Raw genomic sequence first — 26,944 nt, 5'->3', positions numbered from 1 at the left:
CAATTAAAACTGTCCAAAATAAACAAAAATAGCTTCTTAGCAAAGATCAATTTCTCCAAAAATAATTTTGCTAGGACTGTCTGGGAGTGGTTTGAGTGGGGAAGGGAAAATTAGCTGTTTTTGGCAGAGAGGTTTGGAACTCTCCTTCTTATTGGCTAACTCTTATTAATAAATTCACTGCATGGTGGCGTCACCAAGGCCAAAACTTCTTCCCACAAAAACAGACTGAAATTACAGTTGTTTTTTTCAAACAGCTCTTACACTAAAAGGGCATTATCATCATTTACACAATTTCAAAGTATTATTCCAACCTCATACTGTGGAAATATCTATAAAACACAAGGAAATCACGTTTTTGACTGCACTGGCTCTTTAATTGGGATATGTTGTCAGGTCACATTTTAATTGTGTTATCAAAGATGTCAACAGTTTGTCAGGGGGTTTTGTAGTGTCTCTGGGGATTTCATTTTGACATTTGAGTTACAATGTGCATGGGGAAATTGCTAGATTGCTGAAGTTAGCAGAACTGAAACTGCATAAATAAACATAATTTTGCACCAATCTTGGAAGTAATAAATCAGATCAATACATTTTCTATATAAGGTTCTATAGCTCCTATATCCCAATAAAGTAGAAGGCTATGAGAGAATGAGAATAAGCTAGAGGCTATGAGAGAATGATCAGAGCTTCTTTCATTTGTTATCGGGCACCAATTTCAACTTGAACTTGATTTGTCCACTTAACTCCATGCTCCAAGTGCTACCATTTTCTCCTCAATACTAGTTGTAGTTTACTACAAGTCCTATTTCTTTAACCTTTTTACGGTGAAGGGTTTTCTAACAGCTAGCCAATTAGACATGGTGGAATGTGTGTCTAGTGTCCAGAGGATGTATTTTATAGACGACCACACCAATGTAATGACATTGTACGTTTTGACTGGACAGATTGGAAATACCATTTGGTTTGTCTCAAGGCCTTACCTGGCCCTTACACCTTTAAACTACCTCCCCTCACAACCCTAGTTCAATTGTGTTCTTTTAACCCACCTCCTCTCACTACTCTAGTTCAGTTATGTTCCTACAACACTAGCGTGGCCTTATTGGCCTTTTAACCTGTGACCTTTAGGCAAGGTAGAATGAAATATTGAATCCTCGGTTGCCAGGCTATAGCAGAATTCTCTGTATATATTTCTGTCTCACCCAGTTATAGTGTAGTACCGGCTGCAAGATTATAGTGCAGTATAGTACAGACTGCTTTTCATTTCCATTCTTTTAAATCCCCAATAAAGTCAAAACAGCACAAAACAAGTAGAAAATAGATTCCTCAAACACATGGTTAAATGTATGCTCTATGACAGTGGTTCCCAACCAGGGGTACTAGGACCCCTAGGGGTACTTGGCCTATCCACAGGGAGTACTTGAGAAGACTCATAGGCTTACTGCTAGAATGCACATGAGGGGGTACTTCAGGGGTACTCCTGGCAGAGAAAAATTCAGTTGGTGTTACGGTAAACGAAAAAGGTTGGGAACCACTGCTCTGTGATTTGGTAGGTAACCATTGTCTTGGAGTCAAACTGCATTTTGATTTACTAAATTAGAAAGACATGTTTTGATAAGAGATGGTTGCCTTCCTCTTCGTACATTTCCTTTCTTAGTCATTCTACGAATGACGAAATGTCACGACTGAACAGCAGATATCAACCAATAGGCAACCTGTGCGAGTCGGCATAGGGCAAGAAACGCAAATTCATTTTAAATGGACCAATTTTAGCTTCTTTTGGCACAGCATGGGAATCAATGTATAATTTTTGCCTTTATTTAATAATTAAAGAATGCTGACCAGAGGGCTATAAAATGGGAATAATAAACCATTCAGGTTTGGTTTAATAAGAGCTCAGACTGAAGGTGCCATTTGTCAATCCTACATAGTGCATGAGGAATGCCTTGGGTCTTTAAGGCTGCATTTGAATTGGTCTTTTACCTAATCAGATCAGTTCTGAAAAATATCTGATGTGAAAAGATCTGATGTGATTGGTCAAAAGACTAATTAGTGGAAAAAATTATCAGAATTTGGGCTGCCTGTGTAAACACAGCCTTACATAGTTTACATACTGTATCAGCACAAAGAAACTCGTGGGCTGATTTATCGCAAAGCAAATTAACCAGATCCCAAGAAAGGACATTAAGGCATGGCAAATGATGCTGCTCAAGTGGTGCTCATCGGTGACCATCGAAGTGTCACCCGTAAATTAAGAGGCAGATTCCTCACAGATGAACTATAATTAAGTAAGTCGATTACATGTCATTATTAAAAGAGTTCGTCATCTGTGCCATTATTCATGTTGGGCACTGCCTGTACGGAAGAGGTACTGTCCACTCTAACTGAATATATTAAAACAGCTTGAATGAATTTCTGTTATTCTCAGCTGTACACACTGTTGCTGACATGAGGTACTATTGGGGACTTTGGACTTTCTGAAGAATTTCAAGTGAAAATATAACATCTAAGCAAGTAGTAACAGGAAACCATAGGTCTGCAGAAGCTTTGAAGCATACTCTACAGTAGCCGCCCATTGGTCAAAAACGGTTTGAAAAGTATAAATCTGTGTGGAAAACTGATTGGAATATTTTTTTAAACGTAAGGGAATTTCTTGATTTCTACCTACATCCAATGACATGATCACAGTTTAATTCACGTTGAAATGCAAAAACTAGGCGTTGAACACTTTGTCCTTACAAGTCGGTCTGTTCATAATCGGTATTACACAACCTTTGATGTCTGAAACTTTACATTTACATTACATTTAAGTCATTTAGCAGACGCTCTTATCCAGAGCGACTTACAAATTGGTGCATTCACCTTATGACATCCAGTGGAACAACCACTTTACAATAGTGCATCTAAATATTTTAAGGGGGGGGTGAGAAGGATTACTTTATCCTATCCTAGGTATTCCTTAAAGAGGTGGGGTTTCAGGTGTCTCCGGAAGGTGGTGATTGACTCCGCTGTCCTGGCGTCGTGAGGGAGTTTGTTCCACCATTGGGGAGCCAGAGCAGCGAACAGTTTTGACTGGGCTGAGCGGGAACTGTACTTCCTCAGTGGTAGGGAGGCGAGCAGGCCAGAGGTGGATGAACGCAGTGCCCTTATTTGGGTGTAGGGCCTGATCAGAGCCTGGAGGTACTGAGGTGCCGTTCCCCTCACAGCTCCGTAGGCAAGCACCATGGTCTTGTAGCGGATGCGAGCTTCAACTGGAAGCCAGTGGAGAGAGCGGAGGAGCGGGGTGACGTGAGAGAACTTGGGAAGGTTGAACACTAGACGGGCTGCGGCGTTCTGGATGAGTTGTAGGGGTTTAATGGCACAGGCAGGGAGCCCAGCCAACAGCGAGTTGCAGTAATCCAGACGGGAGATGACAAGTGCCTGGATTAGGACCTGCGCCACTTCCTGTGTGAGGCAGGGTCGTACTCTGCGGATGTTGTAGAGCATGAACCTACAGGAACGGGCCACCGCCTTGATGTTAGTTGAGAACGACAGGGTGTTGTCCAGGATCACGCCAAGGTTCTTAGCGCTCTGGGAGGAGGACACAATGGAGTTGTCAACCGTGATGGCGAGATCATGGAACGGGCAGTCCTTCCCTGGGAGGAAGAGCAGCTCCGTCTTGCCGAAGTTCAGCTTGAGGTGGTGATCCGTCATCCACACTGATATGTCTGCCAGACATGCAGAGATGCGATTCGCCACCTGGTCATCAGAAGGGGGAAAGGAGAAGATTAATTGTGTTTCGTCTGCATAGCAATGATAGGAGAGACCATGTGAGGTTATGACAGAGCCAAGTGACTTGGTGTATAGCGAGAATAGGAGAGGGCCTAGAACAGAGCCCTGGGGGACACCAGTGGTGAGAGCGCGTGGTGAGGAGACAGATTCTCGCCACGCCACCTGGTAGGAGCGACCTGTCAGGTAGGACGCAATCCAAGCGTGGGCCGCGCCGGAGATGCCCAACTCGGAGAGGGTGGAGAGGAGGATCTGATGGTTCACAGTATCGAAGGCAGCCGATAGGTCTAGAAGGATGAGAGCAGAGGAGAGAGAGTTAGCTTTAGCGGTGCGGAGCGCCTCCGTGATACAGAGAAGAGCAGTCTCAGTTGAATGACTAGTCTTGAAACCTGACTGATTTGGATCAAGAAGGTCATTCTGAGAGAGATAGCGGGAGAGCTGACCAAGGACGGCACGTTCAAGAGTTTTGGAGAGAAAAGAAAGAAGGGATACTGGTCATTATGTTTTTAATGCAATCTTTCCCTGTATAAGGGACAGGTTAACGTGTATTGGGATGAGTCTTGTCCTTGAGGCAGAACTGAGCGATTCCACATGGTGGGCCAGCTGCAAAGTCAAATGGGTATATTGTAAAAATTAGCTTTTTGGTCTTCATTTAATGTTAGTGTTAGGCATTAGGGTTAGCAGTATGGTTAAGGTTAGGGTTAAGTTTAATTACTTTTATGACTTTGTGGCTGTTCCAGCTAGTGACTACTCAGAGCTGCCTCCAGAACAAGATTCATGAAGAAAAATTCTAGCCTGCGTGTAAGGGTGGGCAAACCTTTTTGATCTCAGCCATCTCTATGTCAATATCCTGAAGGACAACTGGCAGTTGTCAAAAACCGTTGCAACTCTCATTCTGTCATTCAGTGAAACATGTATCGACATATCATAATGAGTTTCACCCCAGACTTCATCTTTGGATTAAGATGTTAAGAATGACTTCGCTCTATTTTTTTTTTTAAAGATTCTCATATTTTTTTTACAGACAAGCTGAATCAGTGAAGCCAATGTCAACGTGCTAGTGAACCTTTCTGTGTTAAATGTGTGAGGCTGTGAGGGTTGCCCTGAACTACGGAACCATGAGAGAGAGAGAGAGAGAGAGAGAGAGAGAGAGAGAGAGAGAGAGAGAGAGAGAGAGAGAGAGAGAGAGAGAGAGAGAGAGAGAGAGAGAGAGAGAGAGAGAGAGAGAGAGAGAGAGAGAGGGAGAGAGGGAGAGAGAGAGAGAGAGAGAGAGAGAGAGAGAGAGAGAGAGAGAGAGAGAGAGAGAGAGAGAGAGAGAGAGAGAGAGAGAGAGAGAGAGAGAGAGAGAGAGAGAGAGAGAGAGAGAGAGAGAGAGAGAGAGAGAGAGAGCACCTCCACAGCCTCACAATGCTACATGCTTCTTATCCCACCTATTTTCCATATCCTACTATAATCCTTCATCATGCCATGTAATATCTGACAGGGTATTTTCCATATCCTACTATAATCCTTCATCATGCCATGTAATATCTGACAGGGTATTTTCCATATCCTACTATAATCCTTCATCATGCCATGTAATATCTGACAGGGTATTTTCCATATCCTACTATAATCCTTCATCATGCCATGTAATATCTGACAGGGTATTTTCCATATCCTACTATAATCCTTCATCATGCCATGTAATATCTGACAGGGTATTTTCCATATCCTACTATAATCCTTCATCATGCCATGTAATATCTGACAGGGTATTTTCCATATCCTACTATAATCCTTCATCATGCCATGTAATATCTGACAGGGTATTTTCCATATCCTACTATAATCCTTCATCATGCCATGTAATATCTGACAGGGTATTTTCCATATCCTACTATAATCCTTCATCATGCCATGTAATATCTGACAGGGTATATTCCATATCCTACTATAATCCTTCATCATGCCATGTAATATCTGACAGGGTATTTTCCATATCCTACTATAATCCTTCATCATGCCATGTAATATCTGACAGGGTATTTTGTAACAAAAGCGTTACATACGTAATGATAGATGTTTGGGTTTTTTGAACGCATACTGTTTTGGAAAACAGAAAAGAAAACATTTATCATGATGTTTTTACACATGTTGAATGTGATCCTGTTGTTATTATTATTATTACACTTGTCATTCCTCACAGGGCTTCTGTTCAGATGAGCTGAAATAGTGATGAAAGCCTCCAGCACAACACCTGAAAATCCCTATTTTGCTCAGGGGCAGTGTGTGTGTATGTGTATGTGCGCGCGAGTATGTGTGTGTATGTGCGCGCGAGTGTTTGTGTATGTACGTGTGTGTATGTGTATGTGCGAGCGAGTGTGTGTGTATGTACGTGTGTGTATGTGTATGTGCGAGCGAGTGTGTGTGTATGTACGTGTGTGTATGTGTATGTGCGAGCGAGTGTGTGTGTGTATGTACGTGTGTGTATGTGTATGTGCGAGCGAGGGTGTGTGTATGTACGTGTGTGTATGTGTATGTGCGAGCGAGTGTGTGTGTGTATGTATGTGTGTGTATGTGCGAGCGAGTGTGTGTGTATGTACGTGTGTGTATGTGTATGTGCAAGCGAGGGTGTGTGTGTATGTACGTGTGTGTATGTGTATGTGCGAGCGAGCGAGTGTGTGTGTATGTGTGTGTATGTGAGCGGACGTCTGCACTGTTATGTCCCAACGTGCCATTCTGCGGTATAACAAATCGGCCATTCGGTTGCAAAAAAAAACCTTGACAGCCTCCTCTGCCCTGAAGACTCCTCTGAGGATTGTGGCTAAAGGCTGATCCATATTGGCTGCTCTACTCTACCCTGGTCTGGTCTGCCATCCTACAAAACCCCCCCAATCACTTCAAGGTTGAAAAATGAACAGAAGCCCTGTAGGCTACTTATATATGAATATCTTTCTCCTCCTCTTCTTTTTATCTTTTAATTTTAGCTTGCCTATTTTATTTCTGTACATTATTCTTGGTTGTTACCTGCTGCTGCTATGATTTGTGCTCTTCTTCATAAGCTTGGAGGATGGGTTTCTTGGTTTTCAATGCTGATCAGTTTGTTTGGAACCTGTTTTACCTGATTTCATGTTTTTGTTTTCCCTTTAACTAGTGAAAAGGTCTGTAGACTTTAAATCTAGAGGAGTCAAATTATTCCCAGGAAAAGACAACAGCAACAAGTTTTCTATCTGTGAGTCTACCCTTTGTTACTCTGTTATGGTAAATCTGTGATTTCTGTTTTCCCGTGTGTGCTTGTGCATGTTTGTTTGTCGATGTGTTTCATGTTTTCAATAATTTGGTCATTGCTTTGTTTGGACATCATAACCTGTTGAATGCACGATCAGTCCCCCAGCCCACCCATCATGCCTTAAATCAATAACCATTGGTCTTGTGCAGCATCAATAATGATAAGGCATATGTGCACTGTGCAATCCTGAAGGATGAAGGTTGCCTTGTCCGAGCCAGAACAGCTAATCCAGCAGGAGAGAGTACACCCCCTGGACAGGACACTAGTCTATCGCAGGGCCTTATCCCAAATCAATCTTAATGCTGAGTGCCAAGAAGAGAGGCATCTGGCCTCGTTTTTGATATGACTCAAGAAAAGAGGCATCTGGCCCCATTTTTGGTATGACTCAAATAGGGATCAAACCCACAACCTCCTAATCTCAGGATGTACATTAACCACATGGCCACTGAGTTGATGCGCAATCCTGGAGTTATACCGCCATCCAAAACCCAAATTATTTGCTTCATGCCGTCAAGAAGATATTCCAAAAACAATAACACACATTCTGTTTGCTGATTAGGTCACAATGGCTAACTAGCCAGGTGAAGCCATTGTTCCTATTTTCATTTGCAGACCCTTAGGCTGAATTAATTAAGAAAGATGTGCAAAATTAATCAAGCAAGCTCAGATTATTTATAACTCTGTGTGAATCACACATATTGTTGGTGTATCAATTGTATTACGAGGGCATTGGCTGTATTACAAGGACGTGCTCTGTATTAAACGATAAGTACCCTCAGCAGTATCCTAGGTTTCAAATAATTGAGTAGTTTTGTCGTGACCATCTGTGTTACAGTATAATCCAACTGTAGCATGGTATATCACTATATTAACGTGCCATGACCTCACAATGAACGCAAAGCTCAGCTGTGGTACTACCAAGTCATACATGTGTCAAAGACGACAGAGTTAATAAACAGAAACGCTTGTGTCAAGTTAGCTATATGTTTTTGTGTGGATAGGAAGATAAATGATAAATGAATGAATGTTACTTGTGTTCTGGTGAATAATGCACTCTTGAGCTCTGGCCGTCCTGTGCTACAGTGCACGTGTGTGAGTCGATATCGCTTAAAGCCTGTTCCAAGGTGTAGCATATGCAATATTGATTTGAATGATCTGATATTAGGGATGCATTCCACTCCTCAAAGTGGGTAGTCGATGCAATTTCCCTTATTATCGAATCCGCGGGCCAACTCTGGGAGGGAAAAAACGAAAAACCTCTGACTTGGGAAGCATCTTAAATTGATGTAATCCTGATGAACAAAGTACAAATTATTGACGGCCACAGGGTTTTTAATTAAAGACCTAGATAACAACAACAATCTAGTCGGTGAACAACGCATTATGCTGGGAGTCAGGAAGCAGATGCAGAAGGTAAGTTTAATGATAAGAATAAGGCAGATCAACAAAACAGGAGAAGCGTACTGAACGTGAACAAAACCAATACTGCCTGATGACTGAGGCTACTGAGGGCTAAATAACGGGAGAGTAATCAAGGTGATGATGAGGTCCAAGTGTGTGTAACGATTGGGAGCAGGTGTCCGTAAGGATGGTTGCCAGGACCGGTGGTTGGTAGACCGGCGACGTCGAACGCTGGAGCGGTGGAGCAGGAGTAGGTGTGACACAGTGACACTCGTGTTTTTGGCCGATGTGTCTTGGGGAATGGTTATCTGTCATGATGAGCTAGGTATGCTCAAGGGCATTCCGATGTTAGCAAAAATATGGAATGCTCTTAATTTGATGTTTTATGAGTGCATTAATGAATGTTTCATTCTCTTCCTATGAGGCATTTTGTTTACCTGAAACCGTTTTGTTCAGTCTGTGTACTTGACACTGTCCATGCAATTAATGTTGTCCACATTTTTTAGCATACTGATTTGTCCATCTACACTGAACAAAGGCACTTCACGAATGGACAGATTTGTTTTTGTCTACTTGAAGAGCTTGCACCACTAATACTGTGCAAAGTCTCAAAAGAAAACATGTTCAACTAACTCTATGTGTAATGCAGAGCGCCTTATAGGAGCAGTTAGGGTTAAGTGCCTTGCTCAAAGTAAAAAGCAATGTATTGCTGCACAACAACATATTTGCATTTTCATGATTTTATAAAGGGTCTGCAACAAGAATGACCGGTCATATTTAATGTTAGGGCTGTTGAGAAAATGCTCCTGTCAAAACAGTGCTTTTGAGCAATGCAGCCTTCTCGACACCCATTTGGATTTTCACTCATATTCAGTGACAATTTTGTATGAAATAGAAGAAGAAGACAACAACCAGGATTCCCATAGTCCTCGGTGTCCTCTTCGGCATGTGTGCATGTCATCACTGCGTGTTTGTTTGCTGTGTTTGGGCCGTGCCATATTGCATGTTATTAAATCCACATTAGAGCAATCAGTTAAATGTATTCACAGAGACATGCTTTGCTGTATTAATGCATTCATACAAATATGACGAAACTGAAAAAGCCCCAAAGAACAAAACACTGTTCTGTGAAAGCTACTTATCTTTAATTTACATCAATATTATACACAGAGAAAGTAAACAGAAACAATGAAGACTGTAGTGCATAAACATACTAATGTGTGAACTGAATAAGTGTTCTTATACCCAGTTAGCAACACTACAATGGCCCATTTGGCCGAATGCCCCCCCCCCCCTCCCCCGGCAACGTTGTAGGCCCTCCACTGCATACTACAGTATATACGGCTTCCTAGAAGTACTCTGGAATAACTTGAAAAGCAACTACATTGTTAATCAAAGGCATGACAAGACGCATGGCTTCCTTCCACTTGACGGGAGAAAGACTCCTACTCCAAATCTAATCATCAATAAACCAGGCAATGTGATGAGAACTGGACCCTGGGGACTCTTTCTGCATGGTTTGTCCATGTTGTACACAACTTTCTGAGGTCTGTCTTTGTGTGAATGATAAATGACTGACTGTGCATTGAAACCTGTGACAGGACTGCGACTGGTGTAACAGGTGAGTTGGTTGTGTGTGTGTGTGTGTGTGTGTTTGACTGACTACTCACTGCCAGGCTGTCTAAGTATGGTACTGAGGTTCAAACCCCCGTGGGTTTCACACTTCGCTGGACATCTCTGCGGGAATAAGAGGCAACTTCTCTAAACATAGCTGACAAATTGTTCTGGTGGTGAAGGGAGGGACTCGATGGAGTGTGCCGAAATTTCATGTGGCGAAGCCTGTCGTTTTAGAACTGCTTTCCAAAGTGACGGATGGTGAAAACAGGGAGCTGGCGTCCCAGCACTGAAGCTTATACAGAGAGTGGTTGTGTCCAAAATGGCACCCTATTCCCTATATAGGACACTGCTATTGACCTAGGGCCCGCTCTGGTCAAAGGTAGTGCACTATATGGGGAATAGGGTGCCATTTGAGACGCTCTGAGGGTAGAAGAGTCTTGAATGACCCTCTGTAATCAACTGAACAGAAAATCTGTCTTTCCTCTCTTTGCCTTGTGCCATGCCTCATCCATCATACATGAGACCCTAGAACTATTCTCCTGGCATTTTTAAATCATCGCTGTTTTCTTTAGGCCATGTTGTGATGCGCTCATACGACAAGAAACATAACATTGATAGGCATAACATTAAGAAACACTGACAGCCATAGATAGAGGATCCTGCTCTCCTTTACTCTACAAAATAAAATACAAAACTAAAGGGCAATCTGGGATTGTTACATCTTTTGAACTTTGAAATTAATGATTTTCCAAAAAAAGGGGGTGGGCTGACTGCTTCGTTGTTTTTTTCAAATCCCAGAGTACTCATTTTATGTATGACTGATGGCGGTATAAAATATACATACAGAACATTGATAATGTATTGCTCATTTGGACAATAAAGCACCAGAATGCAACAATCAACAATCACAGCAATCCGGAACCATTTCTCACCATCATTATTTTTAAAGGCAGATGTATTTAGACTTGGGAAAAAGACGATCTTATTCTATGTGTAGTGAGTGTTTTGGGGGTTTGTTTCTTGGCTGACACCACCGTTAGCTGAGTTGCCAACAACCAGATGTATCCGGATTTCAGGAATACGACTAATTCAACTTAGTTTCCTTTCCCGCTGAACAACGAATGTGGGGACTCCACTCAGGCATATTATTTTACGCCTGCTATGGTAGTTTGACACTGACTGCTACTTTCAGGGAGTATTTTGGGATTTCTCCAGCAGCTTACTGACCTAGAGGGAGGCAGTAGTGTAAACATATCCTCCTCTCAGCTGTCAGGCGCACTGACATGCTGCTGCTGCTGCTGCCGGTTTGAAAGGAGAACATTTTAGGGCAAAGTAAAATAGCTACGGAAAAGCCTAAATAAGGCGGCATTTTGCTGGCTTTGTTTGTGTGTGTGTGTGTGTGTGTGTGTGTGTGTGTGTGTGTGTGTGTGTGTGTGTGTGTGTGTGTGTGTGTGTGTGTGTGTGTGTGTGTGTGTGTGTGTGTGTGTGTGTGTGTGTGTGTGTGTGTGTGTGTGTGTGTGTGTGTGTGTGTGTGTGTGTGTGTGTGTGTGGGTGGGTGGGTGGGTGGGTGGGCGGGTGGGTGGGCGGGCGCGTGTGTGGGTGGGTGGGTGGGTGGGTGGGTGGTGTGGGTGGTGTGTGTGTGTGTGTGGGTGTGTGTGTGCGTGTGGGTGGGTGTGCGTGTGGGTGCGTGTGTTCACTGTTTATGTGTATTTGTGGAATCCATCTACATTTCTACAGTACCGGTCAATAGTGGACACACCTACACTTTCAAGGGTTTTTCTTTGCTTTTACTATTTTCTACATTGTAGAATAATAGTGAAGACATCAAAACTATGAAATAACACTTATGGAATCATGTAGTAACCAAGAAAGTGTTAAACAAATCCAAATGTATTTTATATTTGAGATTCTTCAAAGTAGCAACCCTTTGCCTTTATGACAGCTTTGCACACTGGAATGAGTCGGTGTGTCCATACTTGACTGGTACTGTATTCAAAAAAAGCTTTTATTTTAGAGTTTATAGTTCCTAAAAAGTTCTCGAATAATGATAGTCTTTCTATCGGTTTTGTTTGTTTTCCCCATTATCCCATCAGCAGGTTTGCTTCATGCTGATTTGTTTTTATGTTCATCCATTTTAGATATCTGACATTTACTCAGCAGTCGGAAGCGACACAAATGGCCATGGTAAATATCTGAAGTAGGCACTGGGGCCTCTCTTAAAGCACTGTTAAAGTAAGAAACAGTGAACGACCCAGTCTGGTCTAACTCTACTCTTTAAAGGATTATAGATTGTACAGAAGATTAGACACCAGTACAAAGTTTGCAGCTGTCATTTACAGAGGTCACATAGTCATCAAAGGTCAAACAGTGTTTACACTAATCATTAAGAAGTAAATGCGTTCCTTCTGAACATTTATAGCTAATGCATATACATTAGGCCCTTGTCTCATGATTTAATGTCCTGGTTCATGAAGACATATATGCTCAAGAATTCCCGCAGTGTTTCTTAGTCAATTAGTCGTTCAGGCATTTGCCATTCTCTGTGCATCACACTGTATAGCCTACACTACGCCAGGTGGCTCCTGAGAGATATATCCAACGGTCAAACTAATCTCAACAAAGCAACAAAGAATATAGGCCTACAGTACATACAACAGATCTAATTAGCAGCCCTATCCACAAACATACATACACCTTTTGAACTCAACATACAAGTATCCAATACGCCTACACGCGAATGAAAAAATGCATAATGTCCCTAAGCATATTCTACTTCAGAAAGCCACACCCACTCATTCAGCAGGGAGAAACATTGTTTTCCTGTGATGCATATTCTATCAAATACTTGGAATTGTTTTCATTCTTGTTCTGTGTGGCTCATTGCATATTCCTACATTTCACCATTCATTTTTTCTTATCTGCTGTCTATTGTTTTGCTGGTCACAAGGATATATACTATATAAAATATAAACTTATTTTGTAGCCTGGTTGGTCTAGCAGTAATGTGTTAGCCTCCGGAACACATGTCTACAGTGTCGGTACATAGGTTTGAATATGGCCTACCACCCTTTAACATAATCTCTCTCTACCTTTCCTCACTATCAGTCTGGCCTACTTCCCTTTAACACAATCTCTCTCTATCTTTCCCCACTATCAGTCTGGCCTACTGCTCTTTAACATAATCTCTCTCTATCTTTCCCCACTATCAGTCTGGCTACTTCCCTTTAACACAATCTCTCTCTATCTTTCCCCACTATCAGTCTGGCCTACTTCCCTTTAACACAATCTCTCTCTATCTTTCCCCACTATCAATCTGGCCTACTATATATATATATATATCATGGTGTATAAGACCCTTTTCACAATTTCTCAAGATAAACCTTAATATATTTCCAAAGACACATGTTTTAACTCCTCCCACGCTGATATTTTGAGAAAGTATTATTGTGTAAGACACTGAGCTCCAGCCAATTTCATTGCAGTACCTAAATGTTAAAGTTTCATGGATCTTCCTTCTATTAAATACTTGTGTGCTCCCTCCGCTCTGCATGCTGTCCTATTGGTTCCTGTCTTCAACTTCAGCTCCTCAAACTAAACCAAACGGAAATGAAATAGCAATTAAGAATCTGGATATTGGGTACGTCCCTAATTATACCATATTGTAGTGCACTCTTTTTGACCAGGACGCATAGGGTTCCGATCAACAGTAGGAATAGAATACCATTTGCGATGCTAGCCATTGTGTGGTACACCCAGCCACTGATCATCAGTCATCTAATTCCCCATCCAGCCAGCCTAGCATTATGCATTATGCAAGCTAGCTATTTGCTATCTGACCCTATGTACTGGTGTCCTCCATTAGGCAGCCGGTAAACAAGACCAAGAGATGGAGCTAGGACTGGTGGATTTGATAAACAGCACTCAGCTGAGTGTTGATGTCGTGCCACATGACACATCAATAGTAATGGACACCATCTGTGCAGTTGAAGATAGAGAGGACAGAACGGCTGGAAGAACAGCATAGAAGACTGGGTTCCTGTTAGGAAGTCTAAATGTGGCAAGACCTGAGTGTGCTTGTCTTTACGCGACAGAGCTATTTTAGGAGCAAGGAATAGATGTAAATGGACATAGTTTTCGACTGACAGAGATAGCACTGTGGTGGAAGTACACATGTCTCTTCGAAAGAGGTGCCTAGCTAGCCACACAAAATACTAATTCATTTTGACTGTGGTTTATATATTTACCTGAATTTCAAAAATATTACAAAATACTTCCTACCCCTCCGGACTAAAGTCTGGTCCCTGACAAGCATTTAAATCATTTAAATCTGTTATTTTCTCCTGAAAAGACAGGTCTTTGAGACAGTGAACAATGGGCTGCTGCAGCTGGCTTTTGACCACCATAACCACCTCTAAAAAACATTGAGATGCATGGACAGATGTGGTCCAAAGCATTGGTCCGTAATTAGCTTGGTGTAGACACTAGCCCCCCTCTCCCCTCCCCTTCCTTCCCCTCCTCCCTCCAGTCAGACCATGGTGTTGTGGACAATATTAATGGCCATGGTGTGAGTGAGGCTCAGTCACAGGGAAAATGAAAACTGACATGCCACTCTCTGCCTCAGATGGAAAGTGATCGAAATGAATCACAATCAGGTTGTGAGAATGTCGATAGATTGCCCAACACTAGGCGCAAACTGATGATGCTCAGGGTAAGAGGTTACTGCTTATACCACTGCACCACCGCAGGTCACAACGCTCTAGCAAGCCGTGGGAATAGCTGATGATAAATGATGTTAATGGTGCGTAGTTTTCTATTATTTCCTTTTCATCCTTCCCCAAACTGAACCTCTCAGAATTAATGCCTAAACTGTTAACATTTGTGTTGTTTCAGTTTTAACCCTGTATTCATGCAGAATGAATGCATCAAAAATAGACATTCATCCATAATATGTCGAATTTCAAAGGGAAACTATGAGATCTTGTTGCTGCTCCCCCATCTTGCTGTGCACCTAACACCCTGTACATGATGCGTGTTGGTGTGGTAACTGTCCCATCTCCTCCCCCATCTTACTGTGCACCTAACACCCTGTACATGATGCGTGTTGGTGTGGTAGCTGTCCCATCTCCTCCACCATCTTGCTGTGCACCTAACACCCTGTATATGATGCGTGTTGGTGTGGTAACTGTCCCATCTCCTCCCCCATCTTGCTGTGCACCTAACACCCTGTACATGATGCGTGTTGGTGTGGTAGCTGTCCCATCTCCTCCACCATCTTGCTGTGCACCTAACACCCTGTACATGATGCGTGTTGGTGTGGTAACTGTCCCATCTCCTCCCCCATCTTGCTGTGCACCTAACACCCTGTACATGATGCGTGTTGGTGTGGTAGCTGTCCCATCTCCTCCACCATCTTGCTGTGCACCTAACACCCTGTACATGATGCGTGTTGGTGTGGTAGCTGTCCCATCTCCTCCCCCATCTTACTGTGCACCTAACACCCTGTACATGATGCGTGTTGGTGTGGTAGCTGTCCCATCTCCTCCACCATCTTACTGTGCACCTAACACCCTGTACATGATGCGTGTTGGTGTGGTAGCTGTCCCATCTCCTCCACCATCTTACTGTGCACCTAACACCCTGTACATGATGCGTGTTGGTGTGGTAGCTGTCCCATCTCCTCCACCATCTTACTGTGCACCTAACACCCTGTACATGATGCGTGTTGGTGTGGTAGCTGTCCCATATCCTCCCCCATCTTACTGTGCACCTAACACCCTGTACATGACATGTCCCATCTCCTCCACCATCTTGCTGTGCACCTAACACCCTGTACATGATGCGTGTTGGTATGGTAGCTGTCCCATCTCCTCCCCCATCTTACTGTGCACCTAACACCCTGTACATGATGCGTGTTGGTGTGGTAGCTGTCCCATCTCCTCCACCATCTTACTGTGCACCTAACACCCTGTACATGATGCGTGTTGGTGTGGTAGCTGTCCCATCTCCTCCACCATCTTGCTGTGCACCTAACACCCTGTACATGATGCGTGTTGGTGTGGTAGCTGTCCCATATCCTCCCCCATCTTACTGTGCACCTAACACCCTGTACATGATGCGTGTTGGTGTGGTAGCTGTCCCATCTCCTCCACCATCTTGCTGTGCACCTAACACCCTGTACATGATGCGTGTTGGTGTGGTAGCTGTCCCATCTCCTCCACCATCTTGCTGTGCACCTAACACCCTGTACATGATGCGTGTTGGTGTGGTAGCTGTCCCATCTCCTCCCCCATCTTGCTGTGCACCTAACACCCTGTACATGATGCGTGTTGGTGTGGTAGCTGTCCCATCTCCTCCACCATCTTGCTGTGCACCTAACACCCCGTACATGATGCGTGTTGGTGTGGTAGCTGTCCCATATCCTCCCCCATCTTGCTGTGCACCTAACATCCTGTACATGCTGAGTGTTGGTGTGGTGGCTATTGTGTAAGAACAGAGGCACAGCGCCAGCATGAGAGCCTTGTCCTCTTTCTCTGGCTCTCTCCGACTGCTCTCTTGTATATATCATAATGCTCTGCTCTTATCTCCCCTGTCCAGTGAATGAGGGGGGCATCAAGCAGGCGTCCAACTCCTGTCCTGACCCGGGGGAACCAGAGAACGGCAAGAGGGTGGGCTCCGACTTTAGGTAGGTCATTTTGGGGTGAAGAATGAACCCTTACTAACATAGCCCACTGGGCCCGGAGAGACAGGACACTGGTTTTCAAAGCCTGTGGAAAGGCACCTCTAGGGTTGCAAAGTTCCTGTAACTTTCCCAAAATTCACAGGTTTCCCAGAACTCCTGGGTGGAAAATTCCTGGAATCAGAAGGGAATAAGCAGGAAATCTCCTCTTCTCGGGATTGCTGCAAAACCAGGGAATTTTAGGAAGGTTACAGGAATTTTGCAACCCTGGGCACCTCTCATGTGGCTTGCACGTTGCAATGTGTTGGAGAACATACTGATCAAAGTTTTTTTCCCCACCACAACTATAAAGAACAATACAAAAAGAAACAAACACTATATTATTTACTACATTTACTGAGGTGCTGACTTGCTGCAACCTCGACAACTACTGTGATGATTATTATTTAACCATGCTGGTCATTTATGAACATTTGAACATCTTGGCCATGTTCTGTTATAATCTCCACCCGGCACAGCCAGAAGAGGACTGGCCACCCCTCATAGCCTGGTTCCTCTCTAGGTTTCTTACTAGGTTTTGGACTTTCTAGGGAGTTTTTCCTAGCCACCGTGCTTCTACACCTGCATTGCTTGCTGTTTGGGGTTTTAGGCTGGGTTTCTGTACAGCACTTTGAGATATCAGCTGATGTACGAAGGGCTATATAAACAGATTTGATTTGATTATTTATGAGTTATTTATATGCCCAGTATAGACAAAGCAGATGAAGTTAAAACAAACAGCCTACAGCTGTTTACATGAATATTCTCAGAGGGCCATATCGCCTGTCGATGACAGTGGAAGGACACGGGACATTGATTGTAGAAGGAAGGTACTCTGGTGTCATTATGAGTGCAGTGTCATGAGCGTGACACACACCAGTAGTACAGTTCAACCTGAATATGACACTAGCCTCTAGTATCGCTCCATCTGAATAGGAATCACTTCTCCTCTCATCTTTAAGTGTTCATTCAATGACACACACACCACTTCACTGTGGAATATTGACAGCAGCAGCTCAATGTGTGCAAAACCTAGGTCAATATTGAGCTCAGGGCCTGTAATCATAAGGTGTCTTAGGGTAGGAGTACTGATCTAGGATCAGTTTAGCCTTTTAGATCATATATATCTTTTTTTACCTTTATTTAACTAGGCAAACCAGTAAAGAACAAATTCTTATTTACAATGACAGCCTACCCCCGCCAAACCCTAACCTGGACGATGCTGGGCTAATGCGCCACCCAATGGGACTCCCAATAAAAGCCAGTTGTGATACAGCCTGGAATCAAACCAGTGTCTGTAGTGACACCTCTAGCACTGAGATGCCATGCTACAGACTGCTGTCCTACTCCTACTCTGAGACTCTTTATAAATACGGGCCCTGATGATTTTAACTGTGATGATGGCAGTGGAGAAGGTATTCTATTTGAAGAGAGCTAAGAGATGCCAACAAGAAAACAATGACTTTATACCTTTTATGTTATGACTTATTTCTCTGTAACGTGTAGTGGGAAACATGCCCATTTCAGAATATCATACATTGATTGCAATTTTCCCGTTTGGATCATGTTTGTGTTCATCTGAACAGGGTGAATAGTTTCTGGAACCATTTCCTCTGAATAATATCAGATTATCTCAACCGAGCCCCGAGTTTGAGCTTCAAACAAATCGAAGGCCTTTCAAACCAGGCTTTTTTTTTACTGTGTAGGAAAATCAAAGATGAGATTACTTGCGGATGTATTTTGAGGTATAAGATGTTTGTAGTTCAATAACACACATTAGCTGTACATCAATACTTTCAGTTCATTTACAGTATTTGGCTTTGTTGTGTTAATAAAGCCCTATATTCCAATATCACATGGTCCTAGTGGGAATCTGTTTTTAATTACTGTTTAATGTGCACAGATAGGCCTATACTTCATGTGTTTCTACAGTATATAATGTAGTGTGTGTGTGTGTGTGTGTGTGTGTGTGTGTGTGTGTGTGTGTGTGTGTGTGTGTGTGTGTGTGTGTGTGTGTGTGTGTGTGTGTGTGTGTGTGTGTGTGTGTGTGTGTGTGTGTGTGTGTGTGTGTGTGTGTGTGTGCGCGCGCGTGCGATGTGTACATGTGTGCATGTGTGAATGTGCCTGTACATGTGTGTCTGCCTGTCTGTGTTCCATCTCTCCCAAAAACAGTATCGGAGCCACCGTCCAGTTCCTCTGTAATGAGGACCACGTGCTCCAAGGCTCCAAGACCATCACCTGTCAGAGGGTGGCCGAGGTGTTCGCTGCCTGGAGTGACCACCGCCCCGTCTGCAAAGGTCAGTTAGCACCCCTGGCAACTGCCTGCATGCTCCTGGACCCCAAATGGCACCCTATTCCTTATTTAGTGCACTACTTTTGACAAGGGCCCATAGGGGGCTGGTCAAAAGTAGCAAACTATATGGGGAATAGGCCACCATTTAGCACGCAGTGCATGGCTCCTGGGTCCCAAAATTCATTGAGAATATAGATATGGAGCCCTCATGGAAATGTCAGAGTACTTTGTCATTTTCAACTGAGCGACATTTTGGTGGCTTGATTTTGCTGGGAGATTGATTTGAAATATAATTTGGGATTTTGTGTAATGTTCATGATGTTCAACAGCGGATCAGAGACCTGCTGAGGTTTGATTAGTCAGTGTTACCGCAGGGGAGGGTCGGTGTGACAAGCAGACAGGTTGTTAGAGGTAGCTGGGACACCTGTGGGCCTGATCCTTTTTTTGTGACACACACACACACATTCATCAACCAATCGTGGTCCATTTTGATGGTGACACACACATAGACCAACCAATCCTATCCCAGGCCACTGTGAGGCCTCCGGAGTGGTTAGGACGACCCACTTTGCAGTAAACAAAGTAAAAATGATACTGTGTGTATTGTCTTGCTGGATAAGTCTTCTATCTCTCTCTCTCTCTCTCTCTCTCTCTCTCTCTCTCTCTCTCTCTCTCTCTCTCTCTCTCTCTCTCTCTCTCTCTCTCTCTCTCTCTCTCTCTCTCTCTCTCTCTCTCTTTCACTCCCTTTCTCAGCTCTCACTCCCTTCCTGTCTCTCCTGTCATTAATGAAGCATTCACCTGTTGTTTGTTTTTCCTAAAATAGACATTATTATCTAATCAATTAAACACAGCTGATATCACTTAAGCCGAATCCTGTCACTTGTGGGACTGTGATGCCACCCTGGGAACTGACCGGCCTGAACAATGCCTCCAGGATACCCATGTCTCTGGGGTGTATCTAATAACACCCTTGCATCGGCTTCTCTCTTAGCAGGAGACTCCCTTCAGACTAATGTTTAATTAATTTATTAGGATTCCCATTAGCTGTTGATCATGCAGTAGGTACTCAGAGAAAAGACAACACAAGACAATATTATACTACATATAATTAGTCAAGACACCAAGACACAACCAAAATACTTCCTATACACTATTCATATAGGATAAAGTAATCCTTCTCACCCCCCCCCTTAAAAGATTTAGATGCACTATTGTAAAGTGGCTGTTCCACTGGATGTCATAAGGTGAATGCACCAATTTGTAAGTCGCTCTGGATAAGAGCGTCTGCTAAATGACTTAAATGTAAATGTAAATGATATATATTAGTTAGATATTTAGATGAGGGACAGGCAACTCCAGTCTTCAGGGGATGGAATTAGTGTCACACTTTTTACCCATACCTATCAAACACAGGTGATTAAACAAATTGTATTTTAAACTAAAGATCATTATTTGTTGATTACATTCTAGCAGACACTCTTATCCAGAGCAACTAGGGTAAAGTGCCTCATAGATGGTCACATCAACAGATTTTCCCCTTAGTTGGCTCAGGGATTCGAAACAGCGACCTTTCAGTTACTGACCCAACGCTCTTAACCACTAGGCTTCCTTGAGTCAGGTTAGCTGGGGCTGGGGCAAACGAGCAACACCAATCACGCCCCCGAGGACTGGCGTTGCTCATCTCTGATTTAAGATGTGACAAGATGTTTATTGATCTCTTTCTTTAAAATAAAAAATAAGCAAAGCTTGCTGTCTGCAGGAGTAATAACTGGTAGCAGATCTGTTCGTGCTGTCATGCAAACGTTTTTGGCCGTAGTTCGAGTTGTTTACACATTTTTATTTGATTTAATTTATGTGATTTTATTTCATGTTTAACTAGGCAAGCGAGTTAAGAACAACTTCTTATTTACAATGATGGCAGATCTGTATAGAATCAGCGTTTACTTGATGGTTAATAACAGCTGATGGCGTAGAGGGTTGATTACGATACTGTTTACGTGGTAGTTTTACACCAAACTAAATTAAGGCTCTATGCTAAAACACTGTAGGTGTTTTTCAATACACGACATGCCTTTTATATGTAAGGCATTTTTTAATGGACATAGAGCATATAAAAACACCTAGACGTTTACACTTTAACATCCACCTGAGTGCCTGGACCTTGGATTCTTTAAAGCATTGAACACTTTTGTGTTGTTGGATTGTATGTATCTTGCTTTTCTTATTTAGCAGTCTAAACGGTTTCAGACTGGATTCTGCTGTTGTGTTCCCTAAGAGGGGAGGTTCCTACAGTATGTCAAGAGTCAAAAAAGATCTCAATTAAATTATCCAAATTAACTCAACATAAAATTAAGATTTGTAGGTATGATGATACTTCGTGGTCACAGTATCAGGGGTACAGCAGTGCTCTTTCTTGATTCGTTTTTAGGTCATTATTATTCCGAGAAGGTTGTTCGATAGAGAGGATGTGCTAAAACCTTGTAATCTCAGAACCATTTTCAGTTTGAACATTCAATATGCCTGTCTTTCTTATTTACATGAGTTGTCTGATGGATATTGCAAACCTCCCATCAAACCAACACTTAACAGTTCACTACTGTATATAAAAACAAGTCACAGGCACTCTTGATCTTGTTTCTTGTCAATTGTCAACTCTGCAATGTCCTTGTGTCCCACAAATGACTTATCCGCCACCATATCTCAATGCATTACAGTATGTCAGTGAACACTAGTGCCATATGGCCACATGACAACCAGACAGCTGGTTAGGCCGATATGCCCACACATTCTTCTCACTTCTTTCAGTACTTTAGTCTGATTGGCAGTGTCTTTGAAGCATGGAAGAGGGTTGATATGACTAAATACATCCAGGAAGTGTATGGTATCATGACGTATAACCCGGCTGTATCCACTGCCAGTTGAACTTTATTAGGAGGACAAAAAAGATTCCCTATTTAGTGCACAACTTATGACCAGGGCCCTTAGTGGTCTTATTAAAATACATTCACTATATAGAGAATGGGGCAGAGAATAGGGTAGAGAATAGGGTAGTTTTTCAGTCGTACTTGGACTCTGTCGATTATCAGGGACAATCCAATAAATAGACGTCAAATGACAAAAGACAAAACATACTTTTATTGTATTGTGTATGGAAATGATGAAGTGCACAGTGGTCTAATGCACTGCATCTCAGTGCTAGAGGTGTTTCTACAGACCGATAGTGTGGTGCACAATTGGCCCAGAGTTGTCCGGGTTAGGTTTTGGCCCGGGGTAGATAATAATTTGTTCTTAACTGACTTGCCTAGTTAAATAATGGTTAAATAAGTAAACAAAAAAGCATCAGGACATCCTGTTTTTGTTTCTTTAAAACTAGCAAAGCAACATTTGAATGTGTACATGTACAATATATACCACAGGAGGTTGGTGGCACCTTAATGTGGAGAACGGGCTCGTGGTAATGACTGGAGCGGAATCTGTGGAATGGAATCAAATACATCAAACACATGGTTTCCAGGTGTTTGATACCATTCCATGTTCATGTTTCGGCCATTATTATGAGCAATTCTCCCCTCAGCAGCCTCCACTGGTGTATACAGTACCAGTCAAAAGTTTGGATACACCTACTCATTCAAGGGTTTTTCTTTATTTGACTATTTTCTACATTGTAGAATAATAGTGAAGACATCAAATCTGTGAAATAACACATATAGAATCATGTAGTAACCAAAACAGTGTTAAACAAATATATTTTATATTTGAGATTCTTTAAAGTAGCCACCCCTTGCCTTGATGACAGCTTTGCACACTCTCAACCAGCTTCACCTGGAATGCTTTCCCAACAGTCTTAAAGGAGTTCCCACATATGCTGAGCACTTGTTGGCTGCTTTTTCTTCACTCTGTGGTCCAACTCATCCCAAACCATCTCAATTGGGTTGAGGTTGGGTGATTGTGGAGGCCAGGTCATCTGATGCAGCACTTCAACACTCTCCTTCTTGGTCAAATAGCCCTTACACAGCCTGGAGGTGTGTTGGGTCATTGTCCTGTTGAAAAACAAATGATAGTCCCACTAAGTGCAAACCAGATGGGATGGAATATCGCTGCAGAATGCTTTGGTAGCCATGCTGGTAAGTGTGACTTGAATTCTAAATAAATCACAGTGTCACCAGCAAAGCACCCCCACACCATCACACCTCTTCCTCCATGCTTCACGGTGGGAACCACGCATACGGAGATCATCCGTTCACCTATTCTGCGTCTCACAAAGAGACAGCTATTGGAACCAAAATTCAAAAATTTGGATGCATCAGACCAAAGGACATTTTCCACCGGTCTAATGTCCATTGCTCATGTTTCTTGGCCCGAGTAAGTCTCGTATTATTATTGTTGTCCTTTAGTAGGTTTTTTTTTGCAGCAATTCGACCATGAAGGCCTGATTCACGCAGTCTCCTCGGAACAGTTGATGTTGAGATGTCTGTTACTTGAACTCTGTGGAGCATTTATTTGGGGATTCATTTCTGAGGTGCAGTTAACTCTAATGAACTTATCCTCTGCAGCAGAGGTAACTCTGGGTATTCCTATCTTGTGGCGGTCCTCATGAGAGCCACTTTCATCATAGCGCTTGATGATTTTTGAAACTGTACTTGAAGAAACTTTAAAATTCCTTGACATTTTCCAGATTGACTGACCTTCATGTCGTAAAGTAATGATGGACTGTCGTTTCTGTTTGCTTATTTTTATTTAACCAGGTAAGTTGACTGAGAACACATTCTTACTGACAGCAACAACCTGGTGAATAGTTACAGGGGCGAGATGAATAAATCAATTGTAAGCTGGGGATGATTAGGTGACCGTATGAGTGCCAGATTGGGAATTTAGCCAGGACACCAGGGTTAACACCCTTACTCTTACAATAAGTGTCATGGGATCTTTTGTGACCACAGAGAGTCAGGACACCCATTTAACATCCCAGCAGAAAGACAACACCCCAATGTCCCCAATCACTGCCCTGAGGCATTGGGATATTTTTTTAGACCAGAGGAAAGGGTGCCTCATACTGGCCCTCCATCACCACTTCCAGCATCATCTGGTCTCCCATCCAGGGATTGACCAGGACTAACCTTGCTTAGCTTCAGAAGCAAGCCAGCAGTGGGATGGGATGGAGGGTGGTATGCTGCTGGCGTGCAGGGTGGTATGCTGCTATTTGAGCTGTTCTTGCCATAATATGGACTTGGTATTTTACCAAGTAGGGCTGTCTTCTGTATATAACCCCTACCTTGTCACAACACTACTGATTGTCTCAAACGCATTAAGAAGGAAAGAAATTCAACAAATGAACTTTTATCAAGGCACACCTGCTAATTGAAATGCACCTCATGAAGCTGGTTGAGAGAATGCCAAGAGTGTGCAAAGTTGTCATGAAGGCAAAGTGTGGCTACTTTGAAGAATCTCAAGTATATTTTGAGTTGTTTAACACCTTTTTGGTTACTACATGATTCCATAAGTGTTATTTAATTGTTTTGATGTCTTCACTATTATTCTACAATGTAGAAAATAGTAAAAATAAAGAAAAACCTTGAATGAGTAGGTGTGTCCAAACGTTTGACTGGTACTGTACATATATACATAATGGTAATAACACTGCTGCCATAACTGTCCTGTGTATAGTGAGGGAGACCGCCACTAGCTGTAAATGATGTATGATAAGTTTTACTGCAGACAGTATTACAAATTACACCTTGAAATGGGCAGGCAATGTTCCGCAGCCAATTTCCGTGTGTGTATGTGTGTGTGTTGAGTGAACATGCGTGCTTGTACCGGCTTGCCTCCTTGTGTGTGTGCGTGTGTGTCTCTCCCTGTTCTTGTTTGTCGGTGTGTGAGACCAGTGTACTCCTGTTCGGAAGGGAAAAAGGCAAAGTACCTTGGGTCAGGGTTAATGATGTCATTGATCATTCTCAGTGGCCATTGTTTTTTAGGTTACTTTGTACCTCCCGTTCCTCCGAGTCACCAATCAGACCAGCTAATCTTTATTCTCTTTGCTGAATGGGCTCGTTTTCCCCCAGCGGAAGGTCAGCCTGAACGTTGGCGGACATAAAACACCAACAATAGGATAGAAAACAAGTAAAACATGTGCAGGGTGTTTTATCAATGGCAAACGACTAATTATCTTGATGTCTTCAAGTGTAGGCTTATCTCCCTGGCTTGGCATCCCTGACTGGGAGAGCTGGGTTTGTGAAAGTTCACCATTAAAATGCTGTAGACAATAACAAAAAGAGGAGGACCCGCAATCTGGATCTCTGAACTGTTCATTTGCCTAACAAACAAAAAAAACTGAAATAAACAAGGGACTTAAGGACAACCAAAGTCAGATTTCAGAGACTTTATTTTGCCTCTCCCAGCACGCATGATGCCATTATCCCTCAGTGTTAGATGAACCAGAGAGTATAGCCCTGTCTTGTCCCTCTTGTGAAATCATGTTTCTTGTTTGTGGGGGTTAGAAAGGTAATGAATTGTTTGCTCACCATCGTGTCACGTATAGATAATTTCTATCTGGCTGCTCGGCGTGCTTGCTATAAGTTACGCCATGCACCCAGCAGGGAGAGCCAAGACTCTTCATTTAGTAAGCAGTAATTGAGCTGTCAGTCCATGGAACACAGGCATGCCTAGATCTACGTCCCCTAGATAGAATGCCGATTCTGTTTCACTGAGGCCTAGCTGACACTGTCCGCCCCCAAAACTGAATGGTTACAAATCCCATTTCTATGTCCATACGTTGTTGTCACGATGTACATGTGGAGAAGCACACTGAAGGATGGAGGGACTAGCTAGTGAGACTGACTTCGAGAACTTTTTAATACCACTCTTAGGCCATCACTTTAGTGATACTGCTTATGTTGTGTTGACGACAGTGACAGAGATAAAGACGTCAAAAAGATAAATGAATTGAGAGTGAGAGAGAGAGAAAGAGAGAAAGTGACAAACAGACTGAGATAGTGAACGAGAGAGAGAAAGAGAGATGGAAAGGGAGACAAATAGAGAATCAAAGATGGAGACAAAAGACACAGGGAGTGAGGGAGGTTAAGGGCTCATGCCTTTATTACTTGGCCACTACTGTGGTACAGTGAGACAGGAGTGGGTGTGAGGTGTTAGTGTGTAATCGGGTGTGTAAGCACCATGTTACCAGACACTGTGTGAGGTCTGGGTCTCTTTCTCCGGCGCCCTGCAGGCTATCAGGCCAGCTGCCTTCACCACTGGGTGAGATCTCTGTCTACTATCAGGCCAGCTGCCTTCACCACTGGGTGAGATCTCTGTCTACTATCAGGCCAGCTGCCTTCACCACTGGGTGAGATCTCTGTCTACTATCAGGCCAGCTGCCTTCACCACTGGGTGAGATCTCTGTCTACTATCAGGCCAGCTGCCTTCACCACTGGGTGAGATCTCTGTCTACTATCAGGCCAGCTGCCTTCACCACTGGGTGAGATCTCTGTCTACTATCAGGCCAGCTGCCTTCACCACTGGGTGAGATCTCTATCTACTATCAGGCCAGCTGCCTTCACCACTGGGTGAGATCTCTGTCTACTATCAGGCCAGCTGCCTTCACCACTGGGTGAGATCTCTGTCTACTATCAGGCCAGCTGCCTTCACCACTGGGTGAGATCTCTGTCTACTATCAGGCCAGCTGCCTTCACCACTGGGTGAGATCTCTGTCTACTATCAGGCCAGCTGCCTTCACCACTGGGTGAGATCTCTGTCTACTATCAGGCCAGCTGCCTTCACCACTGGGTGAGATCTCTGTCTACTATCAGGCCAGCTGCCTTCACCACTGGGTGAGATCTCTGTCTACTATCAGGCCAGCTGCCTTCACCACTGGGTGAGATATCTGTCT

The 26,944-nt window shown here is 43.2% G+C and overlaps 1 protein-coding gene across 1 annotated transcript in view; it reads left to right on the top strand.

Annotated features, from left to right (window-relative positions):
• Positions 1 to 26,944, top strand: part of LOC124043287 (CUB and sushi domain-containing protein 3-like) — a 720,075-nt gene that overhangs the window by 363,502 nt on the left and 329,629 nt on the right. The window contains exons 7-9 of the mRNA XM_046361728.1: positions 6,902 to 6,979; positions 16,649 to 16,736; positions 18,942 to 19,066. Coding sequence (XP_046217684.1) covers positions 6,902 to 6,979; positions 16,649 to 16,736; positions 18,942 to 19,066 — 291 coding nt within the window. The remainder of the gene's footprint in view (positions 1 to 6,901; positions 6,980 to 16,648; positions 16,737 to 18,941; positions 19,067 to 26,944) is intronic.

This window comes from Oncorhynchus gorbuscha, linkage group LG09 (assembly GCF_021184085.1).
Source record: "Oncorhynchus gorbuscha isolate QuinsamMale2020 ecotype Even-year linkage group LG09, OgorEven_v1.0, whole genome shotgun sequence".
NCBI lineage: Eukaryota > Metazoa > Chordata > Actinopteri > Salmoniformes > Salmonidae > Oncorhynchus > Oncorhynchus gorbuscha.
This window is presented reverse-complemented; position numbering and strand designations above follow the sequence as displayed.